Here is a 14,935-nt window from a genome sequence, read left to right as displayed (position 1 = left end):
CAAAGAGCAGAGGGGAGGTGGCAAAGAAGTCTAATTATTATCTTTCTTTAAGAAGTAAAACAGTAGATCCTGTTTGAAAGGTATTTGAGATAAAATGGCACCAAAATATCAATGTTTTATATATCATTTTATTTTTACATCTGAAAAAAATCTCTTCATCTTTACTACATAATATAATCAGGGAGTGATATCCCATCACCTTTGACATATTTTTTAAATTAACATATAATGTATTATTTGTTTCAGGGGTACAGGTCTGTGATTCATCAGTCTTACACAATTCACAGCGCTCACCATAGCACATACCCTCCCCAGTGTCCATCACCCAGCCACCCCATCCCTCCCACCCCCCACCTCGCCAGCAACCCTCAGTTTGTTTCCTGAGATTAAGAGTCTCTTAAGGTTTGTCTCAGTCTCTGGTTTCATCTTGTTTCATTTTTTCCTCTCTTCCCCTAAGATCCTCTGCCTTGTTTCTGAAATTCCACATAATATAATTATCAAATATATCATTTTTTTAACGTTAGAAAGAAATATTTATTCAAATTTTTATAATTTCTTTTGTTCAACTTCAATTTCTTTTTTCTTCTATTAGTTTCAGATAAATTGGATGTGATACATTTTGTGAAAGTAGTGATCTTAGTCCTAAAAAGCACTTTTATCCATCTATCTAGCAAGTCAGGAGTCACATACATCAACAGAGATGCCAGATGGCTAAAAGCATGTTTTTCAAACGGTAGCCATACTACTTTTGAGTGGAGAGCTATTCTGGTAATTTTCAGATTTCCCCATTACACATTTTATCATTGTTTAAATTGAAAAAATAAACATAAATTAGTTCCTCAGACCCGTTCATTCAGCTAGATTAATTAACTGATGGAAGAATCCAAAGATTTATTGTTCCTTTCTATCTCAAGTTCAAAGTCTTTGCTAAGGACCTATGGCATCACAATGGTATTTTACAAGCAGGTGGGAAAATATTTTTGAGTAGTATTAGTAAGTCATCATATTCCTCTGCTGTATGTCCTTATTCATTCAGGTCATTTTCTGAGTAAATGTACAGAAATAAACAATTGACTTAAAGTAAAAATATGGGGCAAATGACTGGATTTGGGTTAACTCAAAGTACAATCTGCACAGCTGAGTTAAATATATTACAATAAAACTTACTTCATGGTGCTGGATATTATTTGCACAACTATTATATTAAAATTAAAATACTGTGAACTTTGGCTGTATGCTGTGTAAACAAGAAATTACATAAGGTAAGAAAAAGAAACTTGACTAAATTAAATTCTTACCTGGCTGAAAAATTGACAGACTTCCATCAATATGACCAAATACAACTTTTCCCTTTTTCTGGGTGTGCCATCTGAATACAGAGATATCAGACAAGAAGCCATGCGCTTCCTTGTGCACAGTCACCCCACTCTCTGGGCCTGAGACGGTCCAAATGAATAGTGGTCCTCTGTGGGAAACAAATGCCACGGCGTCACCTGCATTCCAGCACCAGCTAAGAGAGGCAGGCATCCCTAGAAGAAATAAAATACAGATACGTAATAGAGCCGTGAGAAAGAAGATATACCATTAAATAGTATTTCCACTGCACATTTCTAAAGCAACTTAAAGAACAGGCTTGTCATTTAAAAAAATATTACTACCTTCCTAGCTGGGAGTCGGACTTATAAAGTGACCCTAAAGACTATAGGCAACATATGTAGTGTGCTTCCATAATGAAAGGAAAAGTACCTCATTAGGTTTAAAACTACTAATTATCATAATATGCTTCATAGATGCAGACATTTACACAGTTTTTTCTTTCAGAAACTACATAGTAAAGCAATAAATTCTTACTGAGTTTTTGTGTAGACTCGTAGGCATTCTCAGTATACAAGTTAATATGGTATACAATTCCTGCTTTAAAGGATCTTAAATATAAGATATAAATATAATATCTTGGGAAGCTAAGGATTATATAAATGAAAAGTTAAATGCAACTAAAGGGATTTAATAACAGTAAAATTAATGCTACAATCTATGTTTTATCAGGGTTTAGATTCAAATCTTAGTGCTGCTTCAGATGAACTAAACAAGTAATTTTATCTCTTAAACCTGTCTTCTCATCTATAAAATGGATATAACCAAAAGTAGCTGGACACATATTCCACATGAATATTAAGAAAGGAAATATAATAATGCATGTAAAAGACCCTTTTAAACTACAGAAGACATACAAAAGTTAATTGTATTCCCCTCACTATTACTGTGATCAAATAAATCATATATAAAATAAGTGTCACGGTAAATTTATAACTCAAGACAGAGATTATGAATCTCCCAACACAGATACTTTAAACAAATGCATCAGAATCAGCAAACTGAATATGCATATCAGATCATATGGAATTAGGGCCCAGGAATCTATTTGTAACAAGGTTTTCCAGGAGCGCCTGGGTGGCTCAGTTGGTTAAGCCTCTGCCTTCGGCTCAGGTCATGATCCCGGGGTCCTGGGATCGAGCCCCTCATCAGGCTCTTTACTCAGCGGGGAGCCTGCCTCTCCCTCTTCCTGCTTCCCCTTCTTGTGCTCGTGCTCTCTCTCTGTCAAATAAATAAAATCTTAAAAACAAAAACAAGGTTTTCCAAATGATTGTGACATACAGAAAGGTTTGTGAACTGTTGGGCAACTGTCCTGAAAAGAAGCTGGATTTGAATTATACTTTGAGGAAGCAGCAGAGTTTAACGTATGGGATAAGTAGTATTTCCCAGGAAGAGGAAGTGCTGTAAACAAAGATACAGAGTTGAAAGTTGTTCATTGACAGTACATTCAATTTGTGTCCTTAATGCTCCAAGAGGCAGAAACCAGAAGCCTAACGCCTAGTTCAGGGCCTGACATAAAATGGTAACTCCATAAATATTTACAGAAGGAATGAATGAGTCCATGAATAAGACCAATAAAAAGCTGATGTGGTGGGCACCTGGGTGGCTCAGTCGGTTAAGCTGCTGCCTTCGGCTTGGGTCATGATCCCAGGGTCCTGGGATCAAGCCCTGCATAGAGCTCCCTGCTCAGCGGGGAGCCTGCTTCTCCCTCTGCCTCCGCCTGCCGTTCTGCCTACTTATGCTCTCTCTGTCAAATAAAAAAAAAAAAAAAAAAACTTTAAAAAAATGTGTGGTTTTAGAATACATTAACAGAAGTAGAATTTCCCAATAAGGGATGAGATACCCTGAATGGGTCAAACTACCATCGCACACCTGAAGAAAGCCACTAGAACGCGGGCTCTCTGATGCATGTTTCCAGAGAGGCAGCAAGGAAGAGAAGGGACCAGAAACAATGTCATATAGTTGAAACAGAAAAGGCTTCTAGAATGGTTTATTATTTCTAAGTACTTCTAAGAACTCTATAAAATATCAACTCATTTAATTCTCCCCAAAATATTGTAAGATGGGTAGGTAGTACTATTATCCATTGGGAACAATGTTTTGGGGTGTTTTTTCTGAAAGGATATTATCAAGTGTGATATTTTTCAACCTTATGATAATTTTAACATTTTACATTTAAACAAATACTTGTTTTAAATAAAATTTTTATTACTGTGGAAAACAGAATAATGAAATATAAAATACAGAGGCAAGTTCAAGTTCTAATATTGATTTTTAAAAAAGGTTGACTAAATGCAAATTTCTACTTTGCTTAAGCTGGATTCTGAAAAGAAGAAACAGAATCTAAGACATTTCAAAGGGAATTACTTACAATGAAAATAACCAAAATATTTGTAATTTTTTTGCAAATATAGCTTTCAATTTTCAAATTAAGAAGATATTTAGAAATGGCATGAGGAACTTATTGTGAAGCCTCTGAAAATTTTCAAAGGAAAGGAAAATACATAAGGAGAGGAAAAATATGTAAAAGTGATCAAAACTGTTAGCATAATTATTTAATAATTCTACAAATGCTAATGAAAAAGCCTTTTTTAGGATTTAGCTATTTTTTAATTTAAATTCAATTAGTCAAGGTATAGTACATCATTAGTTTTTGATATAATGTTCAATGATTCAGCGAATGAAAGTCTTATCTAATTGTATCCTCTGTGGCAAAAAAAGCTATGGTGCACACAGCTAATGAATAAAAAACTCTTCCATTATGAAAAGATGTGATGCATATGGTGTTTGATGACAAATCAGTTGATAAACTAGGTGATAACACAATAATATACTGTCTAATCTGTACCTACCATAACTTTTAGAAAATGTTACTATGCAGTTATAGTCTAGTATAGATTTTGTGTGACAACTTCATAAGAACAAGGATATCATGTAGCATTTAAGGAGTATTTACTGTGTTACCTAAAATTAATTTCACATAAAGCTGAATATAAAGCATTGAGAAAATGTACTATTGACTGTTAAAAGCAATAGTGGAAAAACCTGTAGGATTTGTGATTGGTAGAGAAACAGGTATGACTAGAAAAACATGAAAAATCTTGGTTGAGGCTATCAATTGCTGTTTACACATCACAAAGCCTTGTACCAAAAGTATTTTGGCTTTTTCTCATTGATGTATTGAAAACCTTAAGGAAAACCGTTACATTAATGGAAGCTCACTGAATAAAGTTGACTTTAAAAATATTTTTGCTCAGGGATTGGAGTAAACTACACACTAATACTGAAGCTCAGTGGTTGTTGCAAGTGAAAATAAGCAGCAGGTTATATGAGCTTGGGAATGAGATTCACATTTTTCTAGTTGAAAAATTAACCTTGTTTGGCAAATGCTTTTTTTTAAGATGAAAGTTATATAACAAAATTGGTTTATTTTACTGGTATTTTCAACATTCCTAATGACCTAAACTTGAAAAGACAAGGAAAAAGAAATATACTAAGTATACTGAGCATATCCAAAGGTTCCAAAAGGCATTATTATTATCTGGGAAGCAAGACTGACATATAATTGCCTATGAATTCTCAATATTGTTGCTACATACTGAAAAGAACATTATAAAGAAACTGAACAAAATAAAGTTAGCGAGACTGTCACATCTTAGCGTTCTGTCTCAAAGTTATAACCAGTAATTGTTACAGGAACAACTGCCCATGAAAAACACATCCAGCAGGAGCTCGTAAAATCGTAATTAATAACTGAGACACCCCTGGCACTGAAAAAGGGACTGAACTGGGCACCTGGGTGGCTCAGATGGTTGAGCGTCTGCCTTCGGCTCAGGTCATGATCCAGGGGTCCTGGGATCGAGTCCCGCATCGGGCTCCCTGCTCCGCGGGGAGCCTGCTTCTCCCTCTGCTTCTCTCTCTCTCTCTCTCTCTCATGAATAAATAAATAAATAAATCTTTTAAAAAAAGGGACTGAATTATTGCGACCTCTAACACAGAAAAATGGTAACTTCATCATTATCATGGGGTAAGAGGCTAGCTAGAAAGAGTGTAATAATATTCAATTCACTAAGACCTACTTGTGTGAACTAGGACTTCTATCTTGACCCAGTTAAAAATAAAGGAGAGAAACCAACTCAGCAGGGCCCTGATTACATGCGTAACACTGTCAGTGTATGTTTCAGATTGGAATAGAGTAATGAACAGGCTAGGCCAATTGTCTCATTAAGAAAATTGTACCAATTATTTATATATTTATTTTGAGAATTTTTGTTATATTTACATATTAATGAAATCATTTGGTATTGACCGTTTTTAACTGATTGGTGTACTAAGTATAAATATTTCATGAAATTTTGTTTCAGTTTTATATATATGTACAATGAGTCAAGATATGAAATTTCTTACATAGATTTCTTACATAGATTTGCACTGGAAAGTTTGAAAAGCAGTACTTTAAAACCTGAGCTAATTTAAATAAAATATTTGCTTATTAAAATAAAATATGTTGGGGCACCTGGGTGGCTCAGTTTTTAAACGTCTGCCTTCGGCTCGGGTCATGGTCCCAGGGTCCTGGTACCGAGCCCCGCATTGGGCTCCCTGCTCCGCGGGAAGCCTGCTTCTCCCTCTCCCACTCCCCCTGCTCGTGTTCCCTCTCTCGCTGTCTCTCTCTCTGTCAAATAAATTTTAAAAATCTAAAAAACTAAAAATAAAAATAAAAAAATTTCATTTAGTAAAATAAACCGCAGTTACAAATATACCTTTTGTATTGTCGAGCTTAGCAACGACTTTTTGTTCTGCAACATTCCAAATGATCACTAAATTATCGGTACTGCCACTTGCAAACACATCAGGGTTATGTGGACACCAAGAGATAGCTGTGATTGTTTTTTTATGTTCAGACATAATTGCACGAAGTTTGAATTCATTATAACGGTGATCCAACTAAAAAAAATATATAAATAAGACATTTCAGTGCTTCTTTTTAGATAACACACTTTTCATTAATAATCACATTATTTTTAAAAAGCTACATACATGAAAATTAGTGAACCTAATGACACGATATGAACACATTTCAAGCCTTGGTCTACTTTCAAGTGTTAAGTGTAGTCAATCAATATAAAGAAATCATTTTTTTAGGCTTTTATTTTAGTTCCAGTTAGCTAATAGTGTTCTGTTACGTTCAGGTGTACAATACAGTGATCCAACACCTCCCTACATCACCGAGTGCTCACCCCAAGCGCACTTTGTAACCCCCATCATCTATTTCACCCACCCTCCCACCCTTCTCTCCTCCATCAGCTTATTCTCTATAATTGAGTCCATTTCTTGATTTGTCTCTTCCTCTCTTATTTTTCCCCTTCGCTTGTTTTGTTTCTTAAATTCCAAATATGTGTGAAATCATATGGTATATGTCTTTTCCTAACTTATTTTGCTTAGCATTATACTCTGTAGCTCCACCCATGTTGTTGCAAATGGAAAGATTTCATTCGTTCTTATGGCTGAATAACATTCCACTGTATATATATTTCTTCTCTACCCATTCATCAATCAATGGACACTAGGGCTGCTTCCATAGTTTGGGTATTATAAATAATGCTGCTATCATCATAGGGGTGCATGCATCCCTTTGAATTAGTGTCCTTGTATTCTTTGGGTAAATACCCATTGGCGTGATCCAGAGATCCTAGGGTAGTTCTATTTTGAACTTTTTGAGGAACCTCCGTACTGTTTTCCACAGTGGCTGCTCCAGTTTGCACTTCCATCAACAGTGCATGAGGGTGCCTTTTCCTCCACATGCTCGCTTTCTTGTGCTTTTTTTATTTTAGCCATTCTGACAGGTGTGAGGTGAGATGTCATTGTAGTTTTGATTTGCATTTCTCTGATAGGTGATGATGAGCAGAAAAAAGATCAGTTTTTAAAAATAAGAGAATTGAAATTAAACAATTTTAAACAAGTAAAAATATACATTTAAATGTACATAATAATTCAGAGCTTTATTATATTTTTAGAACTATATCTATTTATGAAGAAAAACCCTTGGTTTGGGGATATTTTTTCTGTAATTTTTCAAATAGATTTAAATGAAAAAATTTAGGCTAAGAAAATAAACTACTGGGACCACACCAAATTAAAAAGCTTTTGTACAGTGAAGGAAACCGTCACAAAATGAAAAGGCAACCTATGGAATGGAAGAAGATATTTGCAAATGACATACCCAGGAAGGAGTTACTATCCAAAACATATAAAGAACTTCTAAAAATGAATACCAAAAAACCTCGCAAATCATCTGATTAAAAATGGGCAGAGGACCTAAATAGACATTTTCCAAAGAAAATATACACATGGCTAACATTACTCAACATCACTCATCAGCAGGGAAATGCAAATCGAAACCACAACGAGGTATCATCTTATACCTGTCAGAATGGCTAAAATCAAAAACACAAGAAATAACAAGTGTTGGTGAGAATATGGAGAAAAAGACTATTGGTGGTGGGAATGTGAATTGGGACAGCCACCGTGGGAACAGTATGGAAGTGCCTCAAAAAATTAAAAATAGAAATACCACATAATCTAGTAATTCCACTACTGGGTATTTACCCAGAGAAAATGAAAACACTCCTATGAAAGATATGTGCACCCCTTTCTATTGTAGCATTATTTACAATAGCCCAGATATGTAAGCAACTCAAGTACCCATCGATAAATGCATAAAGAAGATGTAGTGTGTGTGTGATGGAATATTACCCAGTCACAAAAAAGAATGAAATTGTGCCATTTGTGACAACACGATTGGAGGTAGAAGGTATCGTGTTAAGTGAAATAAGTCAGAGAAAGACAAATATCATATCATTTCATTTACATGTAGAGTCCAAAAATCAAAACAAACAACAGACAGAAAACCAGACTCAACTACGGAGAACAAACCGGTGGCTGCCAGAGAGGAGGTGGGTGGGGGATGGGTGAAATAGGTAAAGGGGATTAAGAGGTACAAGCTTTACTTACGAAATAAATAATTTATTATAAAATAAATAAATAATAAATAAAATAAATAATTCATGGAGATGAAAAGTCCAGCATGGGGAATATAGACAGTAATACTGTAAAAACAGTGTAACGTAACAGATGTTGATGACACTTAACGTCATGACCATGAGTAAAGCAGAGAATGGCTGAATCAATATGTTGTACAGCTGAAACTAATATAACGTTGACTGTTAACTATACTTCAATAAAAAAATTGGGTTAAATAAACCAACTGCTCATTATTATATTATTAAGATGTCTAAAGTCTGCAGAGCAATATCACTGGGCCCATTTTCTGTTATTGCTTCTTGGATGGGGCATTATGTTGTGGTCTTGTATGTAAGCGAAAAAAAGAAACAGCCTAATTTTCCTATTTCCTTTGTAAATGTGCCATTCATTAATCAGTGAATTTTTCTTTCTAGCATTTTCAACATGTTTGAGGTTATACAGTACATGCCATTTTGTTGTACCTGGCTTTTCCTTTTAATAATGAACCTTTCACAGTATTATGGAAGAGTGTTTCAAACTGTTATTATATTAACTATTTATTACACCATTCATTCTTCAACCATATACTTGCAGTAAAATCCTAATTGCAACACGGCCTTCGATGCCCTACATTATGAAACTCTGCTATTTGCAAGGCTCATTTGGTATAGCATTCTTGCTTGTCCACTCTGACCTTCCTGTTTTTCTATTACAGCAAAATTATTTCAATTATTTCTGCTTTAAAGCCTATGTTTGCTGTTCCCTTGGCCTTGAATGCTCTCCCCATCGATTTGCTCATGGTTATTTATTCTTTCCTGTCCAGGTCTCAGTTCAAAAATGCCTCTTGACAAAGGTATTTTCTGACCACAATACCTAAATAAATTTATGCACCCACCCCCACCCCAAAACCTGTCCCATATTCTATCCTTTTTTTTAAATTGAGATAGGATTGACATATAATATTAGTTTCAGGTATACAACATAATGATTTGATATTTGCATATATTGCTAAATGATCACATAAGCCTACTTAACAATCACCACACAGTTATAATTTTTTTTCTTGTGGTAGATTTTAAGATCTACTCACTGAGCAACTTTCAAATATACAATACAGTGTTATTAACTACATTCAACATGCTGTACATTGCATCCTCATGACTCATTTAGTTTGTAACTGGAGGTTTGTAGCTTTTGACTCCCTTTACCCATTTCACCCCCCGTACCCCCACCTCTGGCAACCACCAATCTATTCTCTGAATCTATGAATTCAGTTTTGTTTTGTTTTAGATTCCACATATAAGTGAGATCATACAGTATTTGTTTTTCTCTGATATATTTCACTTAGCATAATGCCCTCAAGATCCATCCATGTTGTAGCAAATAGCAAGGTTTCCTTCTTTTTATCGCTAAATAGGATTCCATTGTATGCATATATAGACCACATTTTCTTTATCCGTTCCTCCATCAATGGACACTGGGGTTGCTTCCATGTCTCAGTTATGCTGCAGCGAAAATGGGATGTATCCTTTCAAATTAGTGCTTTCATTTCCTTCACATAAACACTCAAAAGTAGAATCGCAAGATCATATGGTAGTTCTGTTTTTAATTTTTTGAGAAACCTCCACAGAGTTTTCCACAGTGGTTGCACCAATATACATTCCCATCAACAGTGCACAAGGGTTCCCTTTTCTCCACATCCTCCCTGACATTTGTTATTCCTTGTCTTTTTGAAAATAGCCATCCTAATACGTATGAGGTGATATTTCGGTGTGGTTTTGATTTGCGTTTCCCCGGTGATGAGTGATGCTGAGATTTCTTTTCATGTGTCTGTTGGCCATCTGTAAATATTCTTTAGAAAAATGTCTATTCCAATCCTCTGCCTATTTTTTAATCAGATCATTTGTTTAAATTTGGTATTGTATCATATGAGATCTTTGTATGTTTTGGATATTACCCCCTTATCAGATATATGATATGCAAATATTTTCTCCCATTCAGTGGGCTGCCTTTGCATTTTATTGATGGTTTCCTTTGCTGTGCAGAAGGTTTTTAGTTTGATGTAGTCCTACCTGTTTTTGTTGCTTTTGTTTTTGGTGTAAATGACTCTAACATATTACCTCTTTTTATATCCTTTGTAGAACACATTTCTTCCTGAAACATTTATTTATTTTTTTGTTTGTTTAATGACCTCTCCCTGCCTCCTGTCCTTACTAAGAATATGAATTCAGTGAGAATTTGCCTGCTTTGTTCATAGTTTCATTCCTAGTGCCTAGTGATACTTGGCCAACAGAAGAGATTCAGTTAATATTATTGAAAAAAAATGAGCCATTACGCTATTGTTTACCATTTAAGCAACTTTTAACTTCTGCTACCACAAAAAATGCTGTAGCGAACATCTTTATATAAAATTTTGACAAATGACCTAATTATTTCCTAAGGTTTTCCCTTCTATAATTTCTATATCTCTTACTACTTGAACTTTAGCTATTCCTGAACAACTTCAGATGAAAATATTACTAGAGATAACCAAGTACCAGTGGAGTTTTCATCTGATTAGTATTGCAGTTATAATAATCTTAAGTTGGCCTGTTTAAATATATAAGTACATTTTCTGTACATTTAGGAATAGATTTGTAAGTTTTAAGTTATTCAGTGATTTAAGTTTATCTATGGTAAATACTGTGAGTGTGTCTAATGTATCTAACAGAAAAAACTGCTATATAAGTTAGAAATTCAGTGGAAGAGTCTATACATACAATAAATACATGAAGAAGCTATGTTGCATATCAATGATCTTCACTGGCTTTACTATACAAATCATCCAAGTAGTATCTTAAGCATAATATAGAATACTTACAGGGATTAATTTATTAACACATTCCTATTATATTTACAATTCAGTATTATGAGTCTGTACTATTACATTAAGTTGGACCATAAATCATTTTTAGAGTAGTTAATACAATATATTATTGCATTACAATTCAATGGTCAAAGGAAAAATTCTTACCCCATTTACAAATATCATTTAATAGTTCAGACAGATGTGATAATACCTCGGCATCATTATACAGATTGTGACAGACTATTAAGACTCTGACTGTACATTAACGCTAGGTATGATTTAATAACTATTCCCTTTGGAAATAACTATAACATTTTATATTTATGTAGCATAATTTTCAAAGCACTGTTCAATTTAGACAATGACATTTAAAAAATACTGATTAATGCAAGTTGAATGTTAATGTCCCCATTTAATATAAATGTAATTTTCCATTTGCATACTTTGAAACAAGGTTTTACAGTGAACTCTGTAATGAACTGTCACCTGAGTTTATCTGTTTTAATTTCTAAATCAGGGTGATTTTTAATTGGTTTCCGTCTTTAATGACACATAAATTTTCTTCATAGGTTTTTTATATTAATAATTTTAGCTCAATCTTCCTAAATATTCAAGTCATAAAATGTCATCATAAAACTTAAGACACATGTGAACATAAAAAAAAATTAAGTGCTGCCTTCATCCATTCTCTGACTGTCCTTACTCCTTGGAGGCATAGTTTACCTAGACTGATACATTCTTCTTCTCTGAAAGGAAGGCAAGAAGTTAGGGACTTAAGACTAAGGGAGAAATTTTGTAGGAGACCTTTGGGAGTGAGAAGCTTATGGGGACAGGCAAAGTGTAAAGGAGGCAGATGGGAGGAAAAAGGGAGCAATTAGCAGGCTTGCTGCTGTCTTCTCCGTGCGGCAATGGGAAGTGAAAAAACGTGACTTATACTGAAACTCAGGTTGACTGCTGGGTGTTTCTATAATCTTGAGTAATGGACTACATAAAATCTAACCTGAAACTGTGCAAAATTAATGGGTTTATAGATTAATGCTATTATTTCTTAAATTTTCAATAAACTACACTATTGGTAATTAAAAGGATTTTTATTCCAGAATAATGCAATCACTTTTTTCACTATTAACTGAAATGAATTGGTGTTTCAAAACAACAAAAAATATATCATTCAAAAAATATTTAACGAGTATCCTTCAAATTCCAGAGAGTACAGAGTAACTTGAGAAATCAAAGGTGAGGAAGACCGATTCTGGTAAACGGAAGCAGGCAGAGAGGCAGTCCGTTTTCTAAGGTCTTTTGCTAACAGGAAAGAGGAAAAAGCAGGATATGGAAAAGAATTTATACACTTGGGCTGAGATTTGAAAGATGAGAAAACACTCTCTAAACAGGCAACACAGGCAAATGGAAAAATCAGGGTAAGCAAAGACAAGATATAAAAGAGTCTGAGATGTTCTGGAAAATACAATTAGCATGGTCTGCACGGGGCACAAGGTGAGAGGAGATGGAGAAAGACGCTGCGAAACAATGTCACCCCATGAAGTCTGGGTGTGAATATGGAGCAATGAGGAGCAGCTGAAGACTGAAAACCGCAGCTTTACATTACAGGTGACTGACTACACCGACGTGTAAATTAGAGGGAGTCAAAGTCGAGGTGAAGAAGATAGTAAGAGACTATTATAATAGTTTAGGTGGGAAGGCTGTAAATGTACAAAATGCTAGGACTGCTCCTGGTCACCTCCAGGATAGGAGGTGAGAAGGAGGAGCCAAAGAGAGCCAACCCTCACGTCTGGGGTTCAGGTAAGTGGTGAGCTGCTCACACTGAAATGCTGACTCCAGGTTTGAGGAGAAAGATGGACCTGCACTTAAGATGTTTATGGCACTTGTAACGGGGGCAATTCAGAAGGCCATTGGCTCTATAGACGGGGAACTGACGGGAGATGTCTGGACGGAATTCAGACATGAAAAAAAAGGAGTTGCAAAAGTTTGTATCTCAAGAATATCTCAAAGTATTTTCTATCTGTACTGTTTTTAATATAATGATCTCTAATGGATGACCCACATTCTTCAACTTTTGATTTTCTCATATGAAATGCTACTGAGCAAGGTCTGAAACAAATGAATAAACGAATTCCAATTATTTATACGGAAATACATTTTAAAAGCATTAGATTCTAATTGCTCACCCCTCACAGACTGGAAGCTTTTAATTCTTGAAGAAATTCTTTTTGATGAACAGCACATAAAGGTTTATGAAATCAATTAAGATTTTTCTAATAATCTGAAACTATGATATAAGCATTTTTGAAAAGCTTGAATTGTTAAAACCAATATAGTATAAACAGCAACAAAATATAAGTATCAATTAAATTACAGTACTTAAGCCTTTCCTATAACAGGGATTTTAAAATATGTATTAAATATTAATTTTACCTAATAAAATTAGAAATCAAAAAGCATTCATAATATTTTACCTGGTAAATATAGATGGCCAGGGTGGCACAGTATGCAAACCTGTCTCCACTGGCAGCACATACATCTTTGTTCCATGGCTGACATCCGGCAGCCAGCAGGCCCACTTGCCTGACCTGGGACATGTTTGCCTTGAAAACCAAATTTGGAGAAATATCAGTCATTTTCATTATTCAATAAACTTAATTATTTTGAAGCTATCTTCATCAATCCTTATTTTTATGCCCTGAAAAAAATTTTTACTAGGACTATTAATCTCAATGTATACTTTCAGAGAATAAGAGTTGAAATCCCCAAATGTCTAGAGACGTCAAGGCAGGTAACTCAAATTTGAAAAGCAAGAGATTAGAAGATGATCAATAACAAATAACACTTGGCCGAGGACTGGGAATCCCAGAGGAGTGATGGGGGCCACAGTGAAATAGAAGGTGCATATTCTATCTAAAGGGCTTCAGTGCCACTGGAGAAGTCCCTTCCCTTTGCCAGATTAATGAAACTTTCCAAAGAAATGGAAGCATCTAGATTTTTGCATAAAATCTACCAATTTTTCAATACAGGCAGTTCAATTCAAGGCAGCAAATTCAAGTGTAAAACACCATGAGCCAATACTGGGAAGTCTGTGGCCTCTGCCAGGGAACGTCATTGTTTTTATAGTGACTCAGTATCTTCACTCCAACTATTTGTGACACACAGGGCAGGTATACAAAGCTGCATTAACAACATTGTTCATTTTCAAGATGGGCCAGAAGGAAGCTAGATACTACTGGTTACAAAATGTTGATGTGGCAGCGGAGGATGGTGGAGCAAACAGCACTGGAAATGCAGAATCAGTCCGGCTGGGACTCAGCCAGCAGGGATGGAGACCCAGCTCCAAGCCAGCATAGAGTGTGAGCTGGAGTGGGGGGTCCAACCTCGGGTCTCTGTTCCTTCCATCTAAAAGAAACCCTCTGAAAGAGGTTTTCCCTACCATTTCTCTCAGTTCAAGGGATTCTGTGAATCTATGCATAAGCTCAGTTTTTCTAGGATGATGGAAAAAAGGAAGCCAAGAGTGAGGCTGTTTATAAATCTATGATCATATTGAAAACCCAGATACAGGGAAAACACTAAGGCAAAAACAAAAACAAAAAATCTATTCTGAGTATTACCCTATATAGTTACCTCTTCAGTGGCATTCAAGAATAGATTAATTGACCAAAAAAAAAACTTTTTCAAGGCAGAATC

General features: G+C 35.1%; 1 protein-coding gene across 3 annotated transcripts in view; it reads right to left on the bottom strand.

Moving 5' to 3' along the window:
* The window catches only part of WDR17 (WD repeat domain 17), a 70,235-nt gene extending 56,396 nt beyond the window's left edge, over window positions 1-13,839 (bottom strand). For all 3 annotated transcript variants that reach the window (XM_028099773.2, XM_088021363.1, XM_088021364.1), the window contains exons 1-3: window positions 13,717-13,839; window positions 6,135-6,318; window positions 1,299-1,529 (exon numbers count right to left, since the gene is read on the bottom strand). In XM_028099773.2, coding sequence (XP_027955574.2) covers window positions 1,299-1,529; window positions 6,135-6,318; window positions 13,717-13,839 — 538 coding nt within the window. The remainder of the gene's footprint in view (window positions 1-1,298; window positions 1,530-6,134; window positions 6,319-13,716) is intronic.
* Between the last annotated feature and the right edge of the window lie 1,096 nt (window positions 13,840-14,935).

Source organism: Eumetopias jubatus, unplaced genomic scaffold, assembly GCF_037043125.1.
Source record: "Eumetopias jubatus isolate StellerSeaLion01/CBP00866 unplaced genomic scaffold, mEumJub1_p1.0 scaffold_2, whole genome shotgun sequence".
NCBI classification, from domain to species: domain Eukaryota; kingdom Metazoa; phylum Chordata; class Mammalia; order Carnivora; family Otariidae; genus Eumetopias; species Eumetopias jubatus.
This window is presented reverse-complemented; position numbering and strand designations above follow the sequence as displayed.